The 20,790-nt window shown below is 56.2% G+C and overlaps 1 protein-coding gene across 17 annotated transcripts in view; it reads right to left on the minus strand.

Annotated features, from left to right (window-relative positions):
* The window catches only part of LOC107211056 (mitochondrial Rho GTPase 2), a 44,039-nt gene that overhangs the window by 4,833 nt on the left and 18,416 nt on the right, over nt 1–20,790 (minus strand). For 4 of the 17 annotated variants that reach the window (XM_015642518.3, XM_015642521.3, XM_015642520.3 and 1 more), the window contains 29 exons: nt 20,264–20,364; nt 19,306–19,408; nt 18,568–18,689; nt 17,693–17,852; nt 16,331–16,521; nt 15,926–16,094; nt 15,360–15,471; nt 14,366–14,537; nt 13,673–13,795; nt 13,402–13,588; nt 12,817–12,947; nt 11,734–11,877; nt 10,540–10,659; nt 10,064–10,148; nt 8,527–8,585; nt 7,578–7,659; nt 7,428–7,471; nt 6,223–6,276; nt 5,942–5,994; nt 5,193–5,301; nt 4,666–4,767; nt 3,975–4,073; nt 3,457–3,565; nt 3,110–3,230; nt 2,079–2,163; nt 933–1,078; nt 752–852; nt 550–680; nt 79–159 (listed from right to left, as the gene is read on the minus strand). In XM_015642518.3, coding sequence (XP_015498004.1) covers nt 79–159; nt 550–680; nt 752–852; nt 933–1,078; nt 2,079–2,163; nt 3,110–3,230; nt 3,457–3,565; nt 3,975–4,073; nt 4,666–4,767; nt 5,193–5,301; nt 5,942–5,994; nt 6,223–6,276; nt 7,428–7,471; nt 7,578–7,659; nt 8,527–8,585; nt 10,064–10,148; nt 10,540–10,659; nt 11,734–11,877; nt 12,817–12,947; nt 13,402–13,588; nt 13,673–13,795; nt 14,366–14,537; nt 15,360–15,471; nt 15,926–16,094; nt 16,331–16,521; nt 17,693–17,852; nt 18,568–18,689; nt 19,306–19,408; nt 20,264–20,364 — 3,296 coding nt within the window. Of the gene's footprint in view, nt 1–78; nt 160–549; nt 681–751; nt 853–932; nt 1,079–2,078; nt 2,164–3,109; nt 3,231–3,456; nt 3,570–3,974; nt 4,074–4,665; nt 4,768–5,192; nt 5,302–5,941; nt 5,995–6,222; nt 6,277–7,427; nt 7,472–7,577; nt 7,660–8,526; nt 8,586–8,858; nt 8,949–9,019; nt 9,392–10,063; nt 10,149–10,539; nt 10,660–11,733; nt 11,878–12,816; nt 12,948–13,401; nt 13,589–13,672; nt 13,796–14,365; nt 14,538–15,359; nt 15,472–15,925; nt 16,095–16,330; nt 16,522–17,692; nt 17,853–18,567; nt 18,690–19,305; nt 19,409–20,263; nt 20,365–20,790 lie in introns of those variants that run through there. The other 13 variants (XM_019008215.2, XM_019008218.2, XM_015642523.3 and 10 more) reach the window with 12 other exon arrangements.

Here is a 20,790-nt window from a genome sequence, read left to right on the forward strand (position 1 = left end):
GGCCCCATGTGCCAGGATATGGGGACACAGCCCCATAAGGGCCAGACACTGCACAATTCCCTGCTGTCCCACACTTACTATGAGGTACTTCTCCTGGCCATTGACCTGCACTGTGTTGATGGTGTAGAGGGACGGCTGTCCTGGGTTCTCCCTCTGGGCCTGTCACCAAGGGAAACGCTGTCTCAGGCAGTGGAGATGTGCTGGGTGAGGGACAGTGCCCCAGCCCCCCTGGCCTGACAGCCACCTGAGGGGCAGCCAGGCCCTGTCGTGAGATGTGGGGCTGCTCCTAACAGGCAGGAAAGTCAACATTGCTGTGGCCAGGCAGGGAAAAGGCAGAGCCCCTCGGGAGAAGCAGAGGGAGCAGGCCCACTGCCTTGGCCAGGATTAAGGACACCAAAGCCAGCACACGGGGAGGTTGTGAAGGGCACGAAGCAGGGGGGCCTGGCCACAGGCAGGGAGGTGCCAGCAGGGGACAGATGGCTCCAGGACCCCCAGCTGTGCCTCCTGCTCCGCCCTGGGAGCGTGGCCGGCCAGGGAGCAGCCACTCACCGCCAGGCTCCTGCCGAGGAAGGCCTGCAGGAAGGCGGACTTGCCTGCGCCCCGCGCTCCCAGCACCTTGCACAGGAAGACATTCCTCTGGGTCTGCCCTTTCTCCAGGTCAATCCTCTTCTCCCGGGTCACTGGCAGGAGAGAGGGTGGTGAGAGCCAGGAGGGACCCAACTTGTGACAGAAGGGGAGGGCATGGCTGTACCTGTGAGGGCTTGGGTCTGGGAGTCCTGCTCCGAGATGATGGGGTAGCCCAAGTAGCCCAGGCACTCCAGGCAGTGCCGTACGTCCAGGTAAGCCACGAGCCTGGAGAGACAGAGCACGCCAGGAGGGTCAGCAAGGGCTGAGTGATGTGACCGAGGGCCAGGGAGAGGGACTGAGCTTACGTCCACTGGCAGAGGAATCCATGCAGGGAAAGCAGGCCTTTATCAGTGGTGCATACCGTGTTGTAGAGCTCGGGGCCCCAGGGCACGCGGGGGAACACGCTGAAGAAGTTCTGCAGCTCTGTGTGCGACAGGGCTCCGTCCTGGTCCTGCCAAAACACAGGGAGTCACCAGGGAGGCAGGTGGGCCCTGCCACCTCCCTGCTGTGGAACATCACAGGGATGCTGTGAACAGCAGGAACCGATCGATTGCAGCGAGGCTGGAGCTGGGTGAGCTCACAGAGCCTGTGCCTCAGGGACTGCCAGCACTGCACAACAGCAAACGTGCTTTGGGACTGCAGCTGCAACCAGGCAGGACCTGTTCATGCCCACCCCACAGCCCTGAGCTGCTGTTCCTGGAACTCCTGGAGCCAGCTGTCCCACAGCAGCCTGCATCAGCCCAGCCTGGCCTGACAGAGGCCAACTCAGCGCTCTGGCTGCTGTGCCTGAAGGGGACCTACAGGCACCTGGGCACCCAGGGATGTGCATCCATCCAGTTCTGCCACTCCCCATGGCCACAGAGCTGACCTGGACACACAGGGATGTGTGTCCACTCTCTGCTGCCATTCCTGAGCCACTCCTGTTGTCAGAGCTGCCATACCCCAGATGCACATCAACATCTGAATAGCCAGTCTGAGCAGGTGCATCCAATACATCCCCTTCTCCCACTCTGCAAGAGCCTGAGTTTGGCACAAATGTGTTGCTTTCTCTCCCTCTCTCCAGCCTGGCAGCCCTCCACCAGGCTGGCAGATGCTGATGTTTGGTCCATGGCTGCTGGCCAGCAGCTGTGCCCGCTTCCCTGCCCCCCTCCCTTCAGCCAGGCGCTACAAGCTTGATGCCAACTCAGACCCAGTCCCTCAAAGTCCAAACTGCCCTTTGGTCAAGAGTAGTGACCACAACCCCATGTCCCTGACAGGCCATCTGACTACCTACAGCTCGCTGTGGCCACTTCCTGCTCCCAAAGCCTCCAAAGAGGGAATGCTGTGGCAGAGGAAAGCCCTTCCCTGGTGCTCCATGGGCTCCACAGAGGGGTGGTTAGGGGAGCACCTGTGCCCAGGTGTGCAGGCCCAGCAGAGCAGCCCCTCCCCTGGAGCCCTGCACTGCTGCCCACCTTGTCGTGCTTCTCAAAGAGCCTCTGCAGGAACTGGTACCCCAGGTGGTTGAGCTCCGTGGAGCAGCCGGGAGGCACGCGGATCCTGTTGGGAAAATGGAATGATTCAGGTTGGAAAACCCCTCCATGATCGAGTCCAACTGCTCCAACATTATCAAGGCCACCACTGACCCCAAGTGCCACATCTTCATGGCTTTAAATCCCTCCAAGGATGGGGGGACTCCACCACTGCCCTGGGCAGCTGTGCCAGTGCCTGACCATCCTTTCAGCAAAGAAATTTTTCCTGCTGCCCAACCTAAACCTCCCTTTTATCTTTCATATCTTATTCTCCAGTTCAGACCCCCAGATGAGCCTCCTCAAGCCCTGAACTAAGGGCAGTGTGTGAGCACATCTCACCCAGAGGACACAGCTCCCTTCTTTTGGGGAGAATCCCCTGGGGATGCACAGTGGCCTTTCCTTGGCACATCCCAAGCAGCCCAGGAGATGCTGTGCCCTTGCTCTGCCTCATGCCCAGGGCTTCAGCAGGGCACAGCAGTGCCCCGGGTGCTATCCACCAGCATGTCCCTGTCACCTCCCTGCAGCCTGCTCTCTGGGAAGAGGAGGAGGCAGCTCTCAAGCCAAACCCTTCCATTCCTGCCAGCTCCCCATCTCCAGAGTGGCAGGGAGCAGAGAAGAGACAGCAGCTGCACAATCAGCCGCGAGGGCTGTGCTGACAGCTCACTGCTCCTGACAGAGCCGTTCTGCCTCGCTCAGCCAGGGACACAGCAGCCTCCAAGAACCCCTTGCTGATGTCAAGGGAAGTCTGGGATTTCATTCCCCACTTTCTGCCTAAATCAGCAGCCCCAAGGCCTGCTGTATTTGTCCCCAGCCCCACGTCAGCTCCTGCCCAAGGGGAAGGCGAGGACTGAGAATCTGAGAACCAAAGGGCCCACAGCAGCTCCTGGGGTGCAGGGAGGATCCAGCCAAGGTGCTGGGGATGCTGAGCCATGCCCCACAGGAATGTGGCCCCCTGGGCAGCCCTGGACACGCACTGTGGGTACAGGTAGTCATCTGTCAGCTCCAGCTCGTCGTCGTAGCCGAAGCGGCGCAGGATGGTCCAGGTGGTCTCGTGCCGGCCCCTCTGGATGAAGAGGGTGTTGAGGAAGAGGAAGCCTGCAGGAGAGATCAGGGGGCTCAGTTCAGGCTCAGGGATCCACTCCTCAGCCGTGTTTTCCCTGTGAAAACAGACTGCTGGGACAGAGAGATCTAGCAGCCACAGTTTTAACAAGAGGAACTAATTAGTCTTGGAATGAGAGCCAGGAGGCTCAGGTCAAGGACAGGGCTCCCTGGGATATCCCTCCATCCCCTGGGAAGGAGCAGGGAGCCCTGGGGCTGTTACCATTCAAGGTGAGGCCGTTGTCCTGCACCCCGTCTGTCGTGTTCTTCCACACAACCATCTTCACGTCCTCCAGGGCCTGGGGAGCCAGGGGGTTTCCAAAACAAGACTTCTGCCTCCCAAGAGAATGAAGGCCATTGTCAGCAAAGCACTCAGAGAGAACAATCCTTTCTCACCAGGTTCCCTCTTCCCTGGCAGGGAATGGGGTTTCAGGGAGGGAAAATCTACTCTGCTCACAGATTTCTGCCTTAGGCCTTGACCAAACCCCTGTTCATCAGCATCCAAATAATTTAGAACTCTCAGCATCTCCAGAGCCTTGTGGTCTTGCCATGGCAGAGCAAACTCAGCCCAAGCTTAGGAAGACAGAAACCCACATGCTCAGAGATGCATCCTGCAGTGCTTCAGCCGTGCCACAGAAACACCCAACAGGAATGTGATGGCTGTGTCAGGAGAGGGGCAACTTCCCTGCTGGAAAGGGAATCCCAGGCACTGGGAACTCCTCAGCTCTGCAGCCACCCTACCTGGAAGTAGTTGAGCTCATCATCACTGAGGATCTGGTTGTTGTCCTGGTCCGAGAGGTTGAAGATCCGCGTCAGTGCTCGAGCACAGGCGGGTTTGAGCTGCAAGGACCAACCACAGTGATCATCACAGGGCAGCAGCCACAGCCTGGCCCTTCCTCCTGCAGCCCCACACGCAGTGGGTTCCCTTCCTGCACTTCTGGCCAGTACCACAGCCACCTTGGAGGTGGGAACCATTAAGGTTGGAAAACAGCTCCAAGATCTGAGTCCAGCTGTTCCCCAGGACTGCCAAGGCCACCACTAGCCCACGGCCCCAAGTGCCACATCCACAGAGCTTTGAAATCCTCCCAGGAAAGGAGACTCCACCACTCCCCCTGTGCCAGTCCTGACCACCCTTCCCATGAAACGATTTTTCCTAATATCCAATCTAAAGTCAGAGAGGACAATCCATGGGGAACTCTTCTTCCAGACCCTTCCCTCCACAACCAACACACAGCCTGGAGCATGAGGACTTGTGCCCCACCACACCCAAGTCCCTGCAGGTGTCTGTCTGTCTGCCCAGCTGGCTGTACTGAGCACAGGAGATGGGCACTGTTCCCTTGGCCTGTCTGTGCCAACCCAAACCCTCCATTTCCACTTCAGAAACTCCAGCTTGGAGCAGTGTGACGGGAAGATGACTCCTCCAGGAACCCACCTGCTTCTCCTCAGGGTCATAGAGTGGGGCAGTGGGGTGCAGCACAGCTTTCTGAGCATAGTAGAAGAGCTCAGAGATGTTCTTGAGGTTCTTGGCAGAGCACTGGGGATTCAGAGGGAGAGACAGCCCTGATGAAAAGGGCAGGAGGAGGATGATACGATCTCCTCAAGCCACTCTAGCTGTGCCTCAAGGCCCAGAGGAGTTGTCCACCATGAGGAAAAATCAAAAGGGACAATCTCCTGGGCTTTGCTCTGGCTTTACTGTGCCCACTCCACAGCCCCAGAACCAACAGGGACTGTGTGGAGCTCCAACTAGAGAGCACAGAGGGCAGACACAGAAAGCTCCTCCTTGCAAGGGGTAAAGAACAGAAAGCCCAAAGCACAGGCTCTCAGCCCCTGGACATGGGGACTTGTGTAGAGCAACATCATCAGGGCAGCTCTCCAGGAGCACAGAGCCTCCCTGACTCCCACCACACCAACATTCCAAGCCCTCAGGGAGGCTCTGCACACCCCCTCCAGCTCCCTCACCTCCACGCAGGTCTCAATCTCTGAGAACTGGTTCATGATGGGCAGGATGACCTCCATGGAGCTGCCCATCTGCAGGTCAGACTTGTTTCCCACTAAAATAATGGGGATTCTAGGAAAGACACAGAGCACAAGTGAGGCCACCCCTCTCTTGGTCCCAGCACTGTCCCAGCCATGGGCAGGTCAGGGAGGCCCCAACTCTCCTCTGCAAGGTCCAGAGCAGCTTTCCTGCCTCCCACAGCCGGAAGCATCCATCTGGAGAAACAGACTGCCTGATCCTGCTTATGCTTTCACCCAGCAACAATATGTTCAGGAGCCTTTAATCCAGCACAGCAGCCTTCTGCCCAAGAGATCCACACACAGACTCTGTGCTCCCAGATCCCCCTGGCAGCCTCCTCTCCCTGTCTGATCCAGGGGGGGAGAAGGATTCCTCCTCAGTGACCCCCTGCCTCAGAGCTGGATCTCTGGGGGAGAAAAGTCCCCATGTGCTTCTGCTCCAAGTGGTCTAGCCACAAAACACTGTCCTGGAATAGTTTTGGCTGTGAGGGACCTTAAAGTTCATCTCATCCCACCCCCTGCCATTGCCAGGGACACCACCATTAGACCACAGCTCCAAGCCCCATTCAACCTGGCCTGGTTCAATCCACAAAGCTGGTCTGCTCTCAGGACCCTCAGGAGGTGAGGGTGGTGGGCATCCCACAGCCCCCAGAATCTCCCAATTCTGCACCCACAGATCACAGCCCACACGGTACCTGGATCCCTTTTCAAGTCCCCCATTCACCATGGGGATCCACTTTGTGCGAATCTGGAAGGTGAGCAGAGGAGAAGGGCTGTCAGCACAGCCTGGGGGGAGAGAGGCAGATCCCAGGCAGGCAGGAACAGGGCCCTGCAGCCATCTGCTCCTTCACACCAGCAGACAGAGCAGGCCCAGGGATGCTGGATGCCAGCACCAGGATGCTACAAGCCTGATGTCCTGTTGTGAGGGAACAACCTTGGGTGGGGCTCAGCTTCTGCTGTGGTGGGCACCCATTACCTTGTCAATGGTGGCCTCCTTGGTGACATCATACACCATGCAGACCACGTTGGCCTGCAAGAGAAGCAGGAGAGGGTGGTGAAGAGGTCCCTGCCACACTTGTGGCAGCAGGGAATGCTGGCTGAGCTGCCAGGGAAAGGCAGCGGGCCGAGCGCACGTGAGCACGGACACGTACACAGCCCCCGACTGGGCTGCCCTCAGCACGAGCCCACGAGCTGCTGGGAACAGCTCCTCTGCCTCAGGAGCTGCTGGGAACAGCTCCTCTGCCTCAGGAGCTGCTGGGAACAGCTCCTCTGCCTCAGGAGCTGCTGCTCCCATGGCTGCAGGGGATGTGGGATCCCTCTCCCACACCAGCCGTGTCCTGGCCCTCCTCCCCTCCTGACCCCGTGCAGGCAGGGCCAGCACCGAGGCTTTATCGGAAGCAGACAGGAGGGATCACTGGTCCTTTCAGGAGAGAGTTTAATGCTAATCCCAGGACACACAAGGGTTTAGGCAGGATTTCCTGGAACCATTTAAAGCCTCTGTGTAGTCCTGCTGTCTGGGTGGAGGAAGCAGGACCCCCATGCCCACCTCCTCGGCCATTAACCACCGGGGCTCAGAGATTAAATAGCTTTGCTCACGTGAGAGATACGGTTTTATTATTCATAATTAAAAGGTCCTCACGTCTGCAGAGTCAAGGTTAATCCCAGGGCAAAGAGCAGCTGGGTCCACCCCAGCCAGACAACTTAATTATTCCTCCATGGCTGCTCAGAGGGCTCCCTCATCCCTCCCTACCCAGTGCTTGCCAGAGGCTCCAGCTCCCAAATTAACTCCTCTGTGCCACTGCTTCATCAGGCAGCCACAGGGATCTAATGCAGGGAAGCAGGGCTCTTGCCCAAACCCAGCAACTGCTTTTCCCTCTTCTGAATCCGTGGGGAACCTCCCGGGGCTGAGAGCACAACATCTGCTCTGCAGCCTCCTCCGCCTCCCGTGGGCAGCGAGCTGCCCCCCGCCGCTCGCCTTCTGGAGCCTCCCCAGAGGGCTTGGACAAGCCACACACAACAGCTTACAAGACAGAGCAGGATTAAACAAGCCTCTGAACAAACCAGGAGCATTAATCCATGGATAACCAACTGCCTGTGCCCCTCTGCGTGGCTAATGGGGAGGGGAGGGGAGCAGCCATGTGTCCCTTGGGGAGCACAACCTCCCAGTCCAGCACTGCTCACCTTGGCGATCTCCTCCTGCAGCTCCTCCTCTGTCTGCTCTGATTCTGGAAGGGGAGTGAAGCCATCACCACCTGCCCAGGCACAGGTACCCCTTCCCAATCCCCTCGGGCAGGCAGGGAAGGGGAGAAGCAAGGCAGGACAGGGCCCTACCTGAGTAGTCCACTATATGTGTGGGGACCTTCTCAGGGGTGACATCGGCTGGGATCGTGATCTCCTCTGCTCGGGGGGGCACCTGCAAAGCCAGCACACCCCATCCAGCCACAGGCAGCCAGCAGGAGAGGTGACAAGGGACTTCAGACCCCAACGTGGCCACTGCCAGGGCATGATGAGCTGCGGATCACGGATCACTCTTGGCCCAACAGCCCCCTGCGCTCCAGCCCTCGCACAGGCACTGACCTTGAGGTGGAACTTCCACCTGCCTCCGGAACACAAAGCTTCTGATCCCCGTGGAGATAAGCCCTGGGCACTCCCTGGGCTCCTCTGGGAGCAGCACTCAGCTGATTGTCTAGGCTGGGCTGGGAGCAGGGAAGAGGTGCAGGGCTGGTCCCTCAAACCCCTGAGCTGGTGCTGCCCAGCACAACACCATGGAGGGCACCAGCTGCTTGTGGGCAGCAGAAGAAACCATGTGAGGCATAGGGAAAATATGCCTGGACAGATTAATCCCATTTTCCTACCCAAACTATGCTGGGACAGCAAGCTGTTGGGGGGCACAGGCTGGCTGGATGCTGCTATTCACAGCTGGCCTGGCTCAGAGCACCAAACCCATCTCCAGAGGGTACAGCAGGCAGGGAATGGGGCCTGGACCCTTCCAAGGGCTCTGTGGTGGTGCCAGCCTTGCTGTGCTGGTGTCAAAAGACCCCCAGCAAGTCAGGATCAGCTTCCAAGACAGAATCAGAGCACAAAGTGAGGAAAATCCCACCTCATCTGGAGCTCCGTGTGGTCCTCACTGACCTCACCTGAACCAGCCACTGCTTCCACAGCCCCAGGAACTGTGAGCACCTCCTAGACACCCCCATCTCCAGCGGGGACCCTGGGGACAGAGCTGTCCCACCCAGCGAGGGGCTCGGGCTGCCGGTGTGCGCGACCCCTCCCCACTCACCTCTTCAGGAAACTCCTCTCCCACCAGAGCCATGATCAGGGACGTCTTCCCCACCTGGGCTAGGAAATAAAGGGAGGACGTTGACATTGGCACGGGCACGGCAGAGCTTGAGGTGGACAGCGGCCGGTGGGAGGCACGATCGGAGCCGGTGACAATGACACCCGCGGGGGCCACGGCCGGGCCCGGTCTCTCCCCTAGTCCCGCCAGTGCCAGGGGACCCACCTGGCCCCCCGCCCGCCCTCGCCCCTTCCCTGCAGGAGAACCCTCTCCCCCAGGATCCCCGTGCCCCCTGTCCTATCCCGGGCTGCAGGCGGCTCCCCCGTGCCCCTCACCCTCCCCGAGCAGGAGGATCCTCACGTCCCGTTTCATGGCGGCGCCGCCGCCTCCCGGCCCCCCCCCTCACTTCCGGCCGCACCACCGAGCGGCGGGGCGGAGCGGCTCGGGGAGCACAGCGCCCCCTGCCGGGCCAGCACACCGACACCGCCAGCATTCCTCCTTCCATGGTTTATTAACAAAAACAAAACATTGAACGGCAACAAACGGCGAACGGGGCCGTGAAACACATTCCAGGCCCGGGCGGGCCAGCCGCCGCCGCCGGCCGCTGCTGCCGTGAGGGCGGTGTTTTGGGCCTGCTCGCGGCCGGAGCCGGGGCCTGGCGCGGGGCGGGCCCCGCTGGAGGAGCGGCGCTGGTCCGGGGCCAGCCCGGCTCAGGCGCCCGTGAGCTCCCACACGAGGACGGCGCTGTGGGAGGCCGTGAGGAGGCGGCGGCCGGAGGGTGCGAAGCAGCAGAAGTGCACGGTGTCGTCATGGCCCGCGTAGTCCTGCGGGGCCCCGGCGGGGCAGGGCTGCAGCCGCAGCAGCCGGTCTGGGGAGAGGAGCAGCTCAGGGCTGGGCCAGGACGCTCTGACTGTCCCCCATCACCCTCCACACCCGCTCCCTGGGGCTTGACCGTGCCACGACCACCCTTCCCTGTCACTAACAGACCTTCTCCATCTCCGGTCCCTGCCAGAAGCACCATTCATGGTCACCTCCCACTCCCTTTCCATGTCTTGTTCCAGCCAGAAGCACCATTCCCCCTCAGCCTCAGACCCTCCCCATGTCTTTTCCCAGCCTGAAGCCTGTTTCCAGTTACCCCCAGCCCCTCATGTCTTCTCCCAGCCAGAAGCACCATCTCCAGTCAGTCCCCAGGCTCTCTCCCCACTGCTGCTGCAGTGACACAGGACAGGCAGATCCAAACAGCTCCAGGAGTGAGCAGGGTCCTGTCCCTGTGCTGCCTCAGAGGCTGCAGCTCACACAGCCACAGAAATGGAGACTGCCCAGTACCTCAGGAAATCATTCCAGTGACAAACCCTGCCTGTGGACAAGCAGGATTGACCTCGTGCATCTCATTTCTGACCCAGGAGTCTCCTGGAGGTTTCTCCTTGCCCTGAACTGTAGCTCCCAGGTTTGAGGACATGTCTCTTGTTTTGAGGAATAAGGACACACTTGTTTCCCCTCTGGCAGAAGAAGGAGGGGCCCAGGCACCCCCAGCACTCACCACCAAAGCCGAGGGCCATGAAAGGTGCAGCTGGGGACAGGCTGAGGGACGTGGCAAAGGCTGGCAGGGATATCTTCCTGAGCACCTGCAGCCCAGCAAGAGAAACATCAGCAGCTCAAAGGGGGAAAGGCAGCACCCAGAGCTGTGCAGCCACAGCCCTAAGGAGGGCCATGGGGAGGGGCTGAGGCTGGCACAGCTCTGAAAGCCTCCCCAGGCATCCAGGAGACAGTGGGGAGAGTGTTAATGCTCTGTAAACAGCTGCCTTCCCCTCCAGTGGGATCAGAGACTGCCTGCCTGCCTGGATGCAGGGGCAGGGCTCTGCTGCTCACCTGGGCCACACTTGGGAGTTTCCAAACTGGAAATCTGTTCCCAGAGCAGCTGCCTGAACCCACCTCACCCCTGTGACCTAGGGTTAACACCCAGGGCAGCTCTGCCAGCCCACACTGTCCCCACTGCCCCTGGCAGGGGACAGGTACCTGTTTCTTCCTCAGGCTGTAGAACAAAGCTTCCTTCTGCAGCCCAAAGCCCACGTAGACCAGGACACCGTGTTCCCAAGGGCAGAACGCAGCCAGGCTGGGTGGGAGGCTGTCGAGACCCTGGTGAGGGAAACCAAAGGCCACAAAACTGAGGCTGGATTCTCTTATTTCCATCAGTGAGAGATAAAAGGAGAGCACAGAGAGACACCAGGGCTGTGAGTGTTTGAGCAGTGGGATATGAGTATGGTGGAGGCTGCTTGCTCCCTCTTGCATTCCCATCTCAGGCTCTGCAAAAGCAAGGAACAACCACACCCTGCCATGGAAACCTAAAGCAAATAGTGTTATAGGAGCAGGTCCCATGAGGGTCCAAAAGACTGAATTCCCACTGAGATATTATTGCTGCACGGGCTTGAAGCTGGAATTTGGTTATGGATCAGTTTAACACAAGAAAACAGGGCCCAGGAGGCAGATCTTGAACAGTGGATGCAAGATCAAACCTTCACGCTGTAGGGAGAGCTGTAGTGAACTTTTTTCCAGAGGAAATCCATCCATATTTTGGAAATAAACAGAAGAATTACTGACAGAACCCAGGTGCTGTATGGACCCAGACTGAGGCACTGCCTCTTGTCCCCCAAAAACACCCAGCTGCTTTCTGCCTGCCAATGTCACCTGGACCAGGGACCAGCCTCTCCAACACATCCTCCTGCTTTTCTAGCAGGTGTCCTGCTGCCCAAACCCTACCCCTGGGCTGGAGCCAAAGGCTTCTGCCAAGCAGCAGGGACACACAGGGCTGAGTACTTGGCTCTGGGAACCCATCACCAGGCTCCTGGCTTGGAATATTCACACTCCTCGGGGGTGTCAGAATTAGCAGTACACTCATAATTAGCTCTCCCTCCTGCACACCATGCTCACTGCTGCCCAGGCTCTGCTTTGCTGGCACAGGGTGACAGCTCTTTGCAGGTGCAGCTTAGGGCTCCTCATGCTTAGAAGTCAGCGCTCCAGGGCAATCTGGCACTGCTACACTTCCTTTCCACACCCAAGAAGGTACATTAACAAGGTACTCTGTCAACTGGACTAACAGAGATGCTTTTCCTAAGTGCACACACGCTCTCTCACAGCCCTGTGCCTCCCTCCTCCATCTCTGCTGGTGTCCAGCCTCATAGCAGGAGCAGGCAGGGCCTGGCAGGTGCTCACCTCGGGGCCAGCAGGAGCTGGGAAGCTGAGCCAGTCGAGGAGCTCACACTTGTCCTGGAGCCAGTCGGAGGCCCAGACGCTGACCCGGCGGTCGGAGCTGGCAGCCAGCCAGAGCTCCCCTCCTTCCACCCCAAAGTCGTGATACTGTGGAGCAGAAACACAACCCTGGCATTCTGGGGCACTCAGGCCTTGAAGGAAAGGCAGGACAGGAACTCATGGGAACATGGGGATTGTGTTTAGGGGATCAAAGCCAGGATTAACCTCTGTTTGTGGCTGCCCCATTCCTGGAAGTGTCCAAAGCCAGGCTGGATGGGGCTTGGAGCAACCTAGGCTAGGGATGGGAGGTTTCATTCCCATGGCAGGGAAATGAAAATGGAATGGAAATGGCTGCTTTTTAAGGTCCTTTTCAACCCAAATCCTGGTCTGAACGACACAGTTCTCTTTCCTGGGACACCCTCTGGATCTGCACATCTCCTAGGAGAGTTATTTCCAATACCATGTGTCCCCTAATAACATCCTTCATCTCAAATCAAGGAGGGTTTCCTCAGTCTCAGACTACACGGAAACACAGCCTGTAGATGATCTTAAAGCCTGAAAGCTCAAGGAAAACCATTCCCTATTCTGCTGTGCAAAGGAAACTCTCCATGAAGAGGACAGAGGTACTCAAACCATTCCACTGGTACACAACCAAGTCCTCTCAGTTCTACAGAGGAATGGTGCAAGCTGCCAAAGAACCTTTTTGGGGGCACAGGGGCTGCAAGCTCACAGCCTGGGCTGCTCCTGAGGGGTGCTGCTCTCCAAGAGCCTGTGGCACAGGTTCATGTCACACCTATGTGCAGGGTGACAACAACTGCCACCAAAGGTCCCCCTGCAGGCACAGCCTCACTCAGGCTGCACCTGCAACACGTGGAGCTTTATTCCACTGAATATATCCCTGGAAAAACTGAACAGAAGCTGCTGGAGGGGATGGAATAGAGATTTGCAAAGAGAAAAAGCAAGGGACACCAAAGCAACTGCTGACCATGCTGCTCCCCAGAGCTGTGCAGTGGTGCATGGGGACTGGACTCGCTCCTGAGGTCTCACCTGCTTCCTGGTGCACTGGAGAACGGTGATGGGGGAGCCTTTGTGGTCAGCCAGAACATGGATGGTCATTCCAGTGCGAGGGCTGCTGACAGCCACTATCCCATCCTTGCCCCCTGATAAGATCATTTCCCCTGTTGGCAAAGGAGAGGAAAGAATGGGACACTTGTAGGAGGAGAAAAAGGTCAGAGGAGAAAGGTCCAAGACAATGGGATACCAGTGTCCTGAAACACTGTGAAAGGCTGAGAACATCCCAGTCAAGGGCTGGGTACGATGAGATGTCTCAGAGATACCCACTGAACCTCCACACTGAAGAAGAGCCACAGAAGATCATAAAACGAAGGTGTTTGTTGTACTCCCAAACCCCTTGGCTATCCCAGAGCCAACGCACCTCCCGTGTCCCACCCACCACATGTTCAGCTGGCAGAGTCACCAGAGCTCACTGAGAAGTTCTGTGGCTCTCCCTGGCCCTGGGGTTTTGGCCAGGTGGCCAGGACACAGAGCAGCTGGAGGTCAGGGTAAACCCAGGCACACCAAGCCATGTTCCCCAAGGTCACATCTCCCCATTGTCACCTCAGGCAGCCTCACCATCAGTGGAGTAGGTGATTGCTGTCAGTGCAGCAGCGTGGGGGTGCATTTTCAGCTCCATCTCTGTCCTGGAAACACTGAACACACGGACAGTGCCATCACTGTACCCTGCCACCACATGCTGGCTCTCACCGGGACAAGGCCACACCCCAACAGGACGAGGCTTCCAGGCCAGGCACTGGCAGCTCTGCAAGGAAATTGGCAGAGACCTGGTGACACAGGGGACACTTCCCTGTGCCACAAGGAAGAGACTGATGTGCCACAGTCTTACCTGGTTGAGCACCTGGAACTGCACCACCAGCTCTGTGCTGCCCAGAGCCCAGATCCTCACGCTGCCGTCCTCCCCGCACGTGGCACAGTGACTCTCATCAGGACTAAAGCACACCTCGGTCACCTGCTCCAGGGAAAAGGGGAAACAGGGAAACACATCAGCTGCCCTGCCCCCTTCATCCCCCAGAACTCTGCTCATGGCAGACGAGAGGGAACATAAAGAAAGGTGCAGAGCTTTGCTTTTGGGCTAACAGGACAAGAGGAAATGTCCTCAACTTGCACCAGAAGAGATTTAGATTGAATATTAGGAAGAATTTCTTCAAAGAAAGGGTTTCAAAGCACTGGCACAGGCTGCCCAGGGCAGTGGTGGAGTCACCATCCAAGAGTGCTCAAAAATGTGTGGATGTGACATTTGTGGACATGGTTTAATGGTGAATGTCGTGGTGGTGCTGAGCTGGTGCTTGGACTTCACGATCTTAAAGGTCTTTTCCAGCCTTATCAATCATGGGAAAGAGTAAACCCAGCCCCAAAGGCAGGACCAGGCACTGTGCACAGTAAAACTAACCCCAAAGGTAGGACCAGGCAAGGTGCACTGCAAGTTGTCATAAAATACCTTCTCTCCTACCATTTGAACCCTTTTTTTCTGTAGCAGAAAAGCAACAGCAAAACTCAAAGCAGGCCCAGCCCCTCTGACCTTGTTCTTGTGGCCGCTGATGAGTCGGATGCTGGTGCTCTCCACCCAGTTGATGTACCACAGGGTCCCTGCCGTGGTGCCCACAATTCCCATCTCCAGGGAGTCATCAAAGGCTGCGCTCACAATCGTCCCATCCAGGGTGATCTCGTGCTCCAGCACAACTGAGCCAGACCTGTAGGAAGGCAAGGTGGGAGAAGGACAGGTTCAGATATTGGAACAGTTGCAGTTCAGTGAGGGGCTCCTGTCCATGGAACAGTGACTGGGAGAGCTGGGGTTGTTCATCCAGGGACACCTCAGAGCCCCTTCCAGGGCCTAAAGGGGCTCCAGGAGAGCTGGAGGACTTTGAACAAGAGCCTGGAGTGACAGGACAAGAGAGAGGGGGCTTCCCAGTGCCAGAGGGCAGGGATGGATGGGATATTGGGAAGGAATTGTTCCCTGGCAGGGTGGGCAGGCCCTGGCACAGGGTGCCCAGAGAAGCTGTGGTTGCCCCTGGATCCCTGCAAGTGTCCAAGGCCAGGCTGGACAGAGCTTGGAACAACCTGGGATAGTGAAGTGTCCCCACCCGTGGCAGGGAGGGTTGGAATGGGATGGTTTTGAAGGTTCCTTCCCACCCAACCCATTCCACAATTCTGGGATCTGCACTTCAACCATCTTTTTACAGGAAAAGAAAAAAATATAGGGCATGCAATAGAATGAGAGAACAAACAAAAGCAATGTATTTTCCCTAATTCTCCTGCAGGAATTCCTACATACAACTGACACAAACTTCAGGCACGATAAACACCCACTTCCACTATTAAGAGGTTTCAGCTACCTGCAGCAAAAATTCAATCAAAAGATCCAGAGAGAAAGAATCAACAGTCACAGGATGGAGAGAAAAAGCTAAGGATGAAGAGCAGCAGGAGCAGCATGGTTGTACATGGTGTCTGTCTGTGAAATGCCTCCTCTCAGACAGGTCCTGGGGGCTGCCAGGTGAGGGGCCATGAGCTCCTACCTGGCATCAGGCCCCTTCAGCCTCAGCTCCTGCACGGTGGCCACGAACCACAGGCGGATGCGCTTGGTGTTGCTGCCGCTCACCAGCCGGTTGTGCCGGCACACCAGCACACCTGGGGAGGAAGGGCACCTGTCAGTGTCCATGGCTCCCTCTCATCATTCCAAGGGTGCTGTAGGAAAATGGGTTCTACAGCCCAACACTGTTTTACAGACTAGAGGTCTGTAGGTGCTTTGGCACAGGCTGCCCAGAGCTGGAGGCACCGTCCCTGAAAGATTCAAACAGCTTGTGGATGTGGTGCTCGTGGTTTAATGTTGGACCCAGCAGTGCTGGGTTAGTGGTTGGATGCCTGATGATCTCAGAGACCTTTTCCAACCTTAATGATTCTATGAAGCCCCCAGGAAACCCAGGACCCTGAGGAAACCCAGGTCACAAATCCATTGCCACCCCACACATTTTGTATCCAACACAGCAAACTGGTTTTCCAAGCACTGCTGAAATGGGAAGTCTGCAAGCTCATGGCTTCTTTCCCAACACATTTCCCATTACAGGCCTGACACTGCACCCACCAATCTCGCCCTCATCAGCCTCCCACGTCATGAAGCAGGAATTGGTCTCTGTGTCCCACACACAGATTTGGCCTGAGTTGGTCCCGCTGTAAAGGAGAGCGTCGGGACCGTAACAGAGAGATGTCAGCTCCACCAGCCCCAGCACATCTGGGGCAGGGGCTCGATGAACCTGCCAGAGAACAAAAACCAGGAATGTCAAAGGGAATGAACATGCTTAGATGCATCAGGAGGAAAAAACATCCTCCTCCTCTCAATTCTCACAGTTAATGCCTCAAATACAACCAAAAGCTGCTTGTGCACAGTCAATATCACCTCACTGAGACAAATCATCAGCCCTCACCAGAGCCTTGGAAAATAAGTCAAAGATTCTGAAAATAGATCTTAAAAGGTAAAAGAAAGGTTTACCTTGAGTCTGAAAGCATCTCCCTGCTGCTCCAAAAGCCAGAACATCACAGCTCCCCTCCCCACACAAGCCAGGTGTTGGTGAGAGACAGGGCTAAAAGCCATGTCATGGAGAGGCTCCAAGATATGAGTGGACAGCATGAGCTGATAGGTGTGGGTGCTCCACAGAGCCATGGTCTGGTCACTGTAGTCCCCTAAGGAAAGACAGAAGGAAGAATTCTGCTGCCTCAGGATGCTCACAAGCATCCACACAGCACACACACATCAACTGTGCCACTCCCTCATCCAGCTGTTGGGAGACAACTGTCCCAAACACCATTCCAGGCACAGCCCCAACTCCTTCTGTGCCCAGCACAAGCTGCACGACACAACAGATGCTTGCCCAAGTTAAGGGCAGACAGAGCTGGCCCAGCACTTCACACTGGGGGTTGTAGCAAACCTGTCCTGGCAGTGGAGTCATTTGGAGCAGCCAGAGCTGTGATTGCAGCAGTTTTCCTGCTGTTTCTCCATCCTTAGGAGTTGCTGCACACCTTGGGGAACGGCCCACACAAACTCTCCAGTGACACTGGGCACTCAGGGTTAACCTTGTCTTGACAAAGAATGGGATGTCACCTTTGCCAAGATCCCAGCTGAGGTGGGAGCTGAGCTCCATGGAAGGCATTGGCCTCAGTGATGGCAAAATTCCCAAACTTCCAGAGAGCTCAGGAGGACAGTGCTCTCCTGCTGCCTTTCCCAGGCTCCACAAGCTCTGTGGAGACTTTCAGCTTTTCCCTCCCCTGCAGCCCAGACCAGAGCTGGAGGAGAGCTCCCCTCCCACACTGCTCTCTGAAGAGCACAAAGCTCCCTTTCTCTCCAGCAAAGCCTGCTTTTCTTTCCAAAGGCAGCCTCACCAGCCCAGAGTGAGTGTACTGCCTGCTCCACAGGTCCCCTCTCATGCTAAACATGAGCTTCCTAATTGCATGTTGTCCTTTAAATGTCCCCTGCCTCAACAAACAGACAGCTTGAGCATCCATCCTGTGCTGGCATGGCTGCCTGGCAGGAGGCTCACAGTTGGGAGCCTGGCTACTTCTGTCCAAGCCCATCTAGGCAGCAATAACAAGTTCAGAAGAAGGCTTTTCCCTCTGCACACTATAAATAGTAACCACAAACCATTGACAGGGGGTTTCAGAAGCACCAGTGAGTCAGAAGAAGAAAGCTGTAAGTTCTGCATTCCCTGCTGTCCCAAGGATACCACAGAACAGCTTCCTACCCACGAGCCTGCTGCACATCTGGCAGGTATTTGGTGCTTACAGCACCTTCCTGCCATGAGCTGTCTGCTCTGGGGTGCATCCCTGCACCCACAGCTGCTGTCACAGCACTGCTCACCTATGGTGACAAGGAATCTGTCATCCCAGGAGAATGCCATGGCTTGCACTTGTGTCTCATGGTGGAACAGCTCTGCTGTGCAGGCCCCATCCTGGATGCTCCAGATGCAGATCTGACAGTGGGAGTCTCCATCCTTCTTCCCTGAGGCAGAGGCAAGAACCTAACAGACCAATGTGTAAGTAGAGAATGCCCATCAGCCTTTATGGCTTTTTCAGTCCCACATTAAAGGGATGTGGCTGGCAAATGAAGAATTCAGTGAGAAACAGCCATTCAGCTGATGGCAGGAGGGAAAGGCAGCATCACCCAGAGGAAGAGAACAGCCTTTACAGAATCAAAGAATCATTGGGCTTGGGAAAGATCTCCAAGATCACCAAGTCCAACCTGTGACTTCCCCACATTATAACCCAGTGCCAAGCACTTCACCACTCCTGGACAGCCCCTTCCAATGCCTGGCCCCCCTTCCCATGGAGGAATTCTTCCTGATGTTCAACCTGAACCTCCCCTGACACAACTTGTGCTGTTTTCTCTTGTCCTGTACCTGTTCCCTGGGAGCAGAGCTTGACTCCCACAAGCTGCCCCCTCCTGTCAGGGAGTTGTGGAGAGCCAGAAGGTCCCACCTGAGCCTTCTTTTCTCCAGGCTGAGCCTTTCCCAGCTGCTCCTCATCAGACTTGTGCTCCAGCCCCTTTCCCCAGCTCTGTTCCCATCTCTGGACATTCTTCAGCCCACACTGAGCCAGCACAACAGATAGCTGACTCCAAAATAATTTCCATAGCCTTCAGGCAGAAGGAGGAACAGACAAATGGGATTTTAGGCTGTGGGATTGCAAAGTGACAAGGGACAAGCCCTGGTGTGGGGCAGCAGCAGCCTCTCCTACCTGGGCATTGTGGCTGAGGGCGAGTGTGGAGATCTCCTCGGCGTGGCCCAGCCAGTGGTTCTGGGACCCCGAGTGCAGGTCTTCAACCACGATGACGCAGCCACAGGAGTAGGCGAAGAAGCCTGGCAGAGGAGGGGGAGGAGAGGGGATGTTTTCATGGAAAGGCTGCACATACAGCCCCCACCACAACCCACGTGGAAAATTCGATGATTCATTAATACGTAAAAGCTGACTCTTTGATGCAGCTCAACAGCAGCAGGTTGGGAGTGGGGTGAAATCTCACTTTCCCTAATCTGAGTAAAGCAAAGCTGCTGGGCTCTTTCCAGCTGGAGAAAGGAGGCTGGATAGGCTTTGTGAGCTTCCCTCCTGCTCTGTCCACTCAACAACTGGAGCCTGAGTCTGCCCCACCAGCTAAAGCTTGCCAACAGCTAAGAGCTACTGGATTGTACCAATACAAAGAACCCCTGTGTTCGAGCAAAAATCCCAATCCAACAGTCAGAAGATGAAAACTTCACTCAGTAGACACCCCTAGAATCACAGAATAGAACATGTGGGCTGGCTAGGAAGGGACTTTAAGGCTCATCTCTTTCCACCCCCCTGCCATGGGCAGGGACACCTTCCACTGTCCCAGGCTGCTCCAAGCCCTGTCCAACCTGGCCTTGGACACTTCCAGGGATCCAGGGGCAGCCACAGCTTCCCTGGCAACACATCCCACAGTGCAGAGCATTCCCAGTGTACCTGTATCCGGGTTCCACACCATATTCCCTCTGCCATTCCCATTGTAGCCAATCACTGCTTTCAGCTTCAGCACCTCACTGCCTGCTGGAGGAGACAAGAAACTCTGCAAGAAAAACAGACACTGGCTTAAAATAATCTCTGGAAGAATGGTCTGGTCAGGTGCATCAACACCCACACAGGAAAAAGTGAGTGTCCTCAAACACACATCCCACACAGATCCATGCCAATACTCACACAATTCCATAACGGAAGAGACAAATAATATTCCATGACAAAAGAAACACTGCCCCAGCACAGCCAGGCACAGATGATTTCAGATAGGGTACAAAACAGGCTGGCAGCAAATGCTCAGCCGAGGAGCAGCTGCTAATCCCACTGGGAAAGAGTTCCATGGGTTTGGCTGACTTGGGATCAGATATTTCAATAGGAAGAGAAAAATGCTGCCAGGTGGAGGGCCAGAGGAGAGGACTGGGAGTGAAATCTGGATGTAGCTGTTCTCCCAGCACTAGCAGCAGAGCTTAGTGATGGGCTGAGTTAAGTTTCTGTTTTATTCCTGCTGTGTTTGTTAACAGCTCTGCCGTGTCTCTCCTCACTACGCTCCATGGATTTGCCTTCCCCAGCCTGCTCTGCCAATGCAGCTGCTCGCAAATATGGGAGCACAATGAATCACTCCATTGCTCACTCGTCTTTCACTCTCAATAGCAAATGCCATTTCCACTCCTTTTGAATAAAAATGTATGCAGATTTGGGCAACACAAAAAGATTTGAGCACAACTCACTTTTTACTAGTCTGGGAAGAGGAGAACGGGGAATTAGCGTTACGATTTCTCACTGAACATCAGGGGTATGTTTCCCAAATTGCTTTCCAAGAGAGAACAAAATGGAAACAATTTGGAAAATCCACCTACCCCAGCCCCAAAATGCCTGTTCTCCACCTGGTAACCAGCACAGCTCTCACCTGGGGGAGTACTGATGCCTTGAAGCGAGGAGTGAAATGCCGGTAGGAATCCGGGCGGATGGAACACTGGGACTTGGAAGTTTTGGTTCCCTTCCTGGGTTCTGCCACACAAAGAAGAAAATGGTACCTATGGGATGCTGCTCCTGAGAAGGGTTTGGGAGCAGCACCCAGGCCGTGGCTTGCTTATATTCAGGCTCTGTGCATGTGTGAACACACAGGAGGCAAAAATCAAACTGCAGTGACACATGGGGCATATCCCAAGTGGGAAGGGACCCACAAGGATCATGAGTCCAAGCCCTGCACATCCACACCAACAATCCCACCCTGTGCCTCAGAGCATTGTCCAAGTGTTCCTGGAGCTCTGGCAGCTGTGCCCATTCCCTGGAGGATCTGTTCAATGCTCAACACCCTCTGGGGGAAAGAACTTTTTCCTGATATCCAGCCTGACCCTCCCTGACAGAGCTCCAGCCATTCCCTGGGTCAGTTCCTTTCCCACTCAGCCACACCACACTGCAAACAGCCTAAGG

Source organism: Parus major, chromosome 14 (genome assembly GCF_001522545.3).
Source record: "Parus major isolate Abel chromosome 14, Parus_major1.1, whole genome shotgun sequence".
In the NCBI taxonomy this organism is placed as follows: domain Eukaryota; kingdom Metazoa; phylum Chordata; class Aves; order Passeriformes; family Paridae; genus Parus; species Parus major.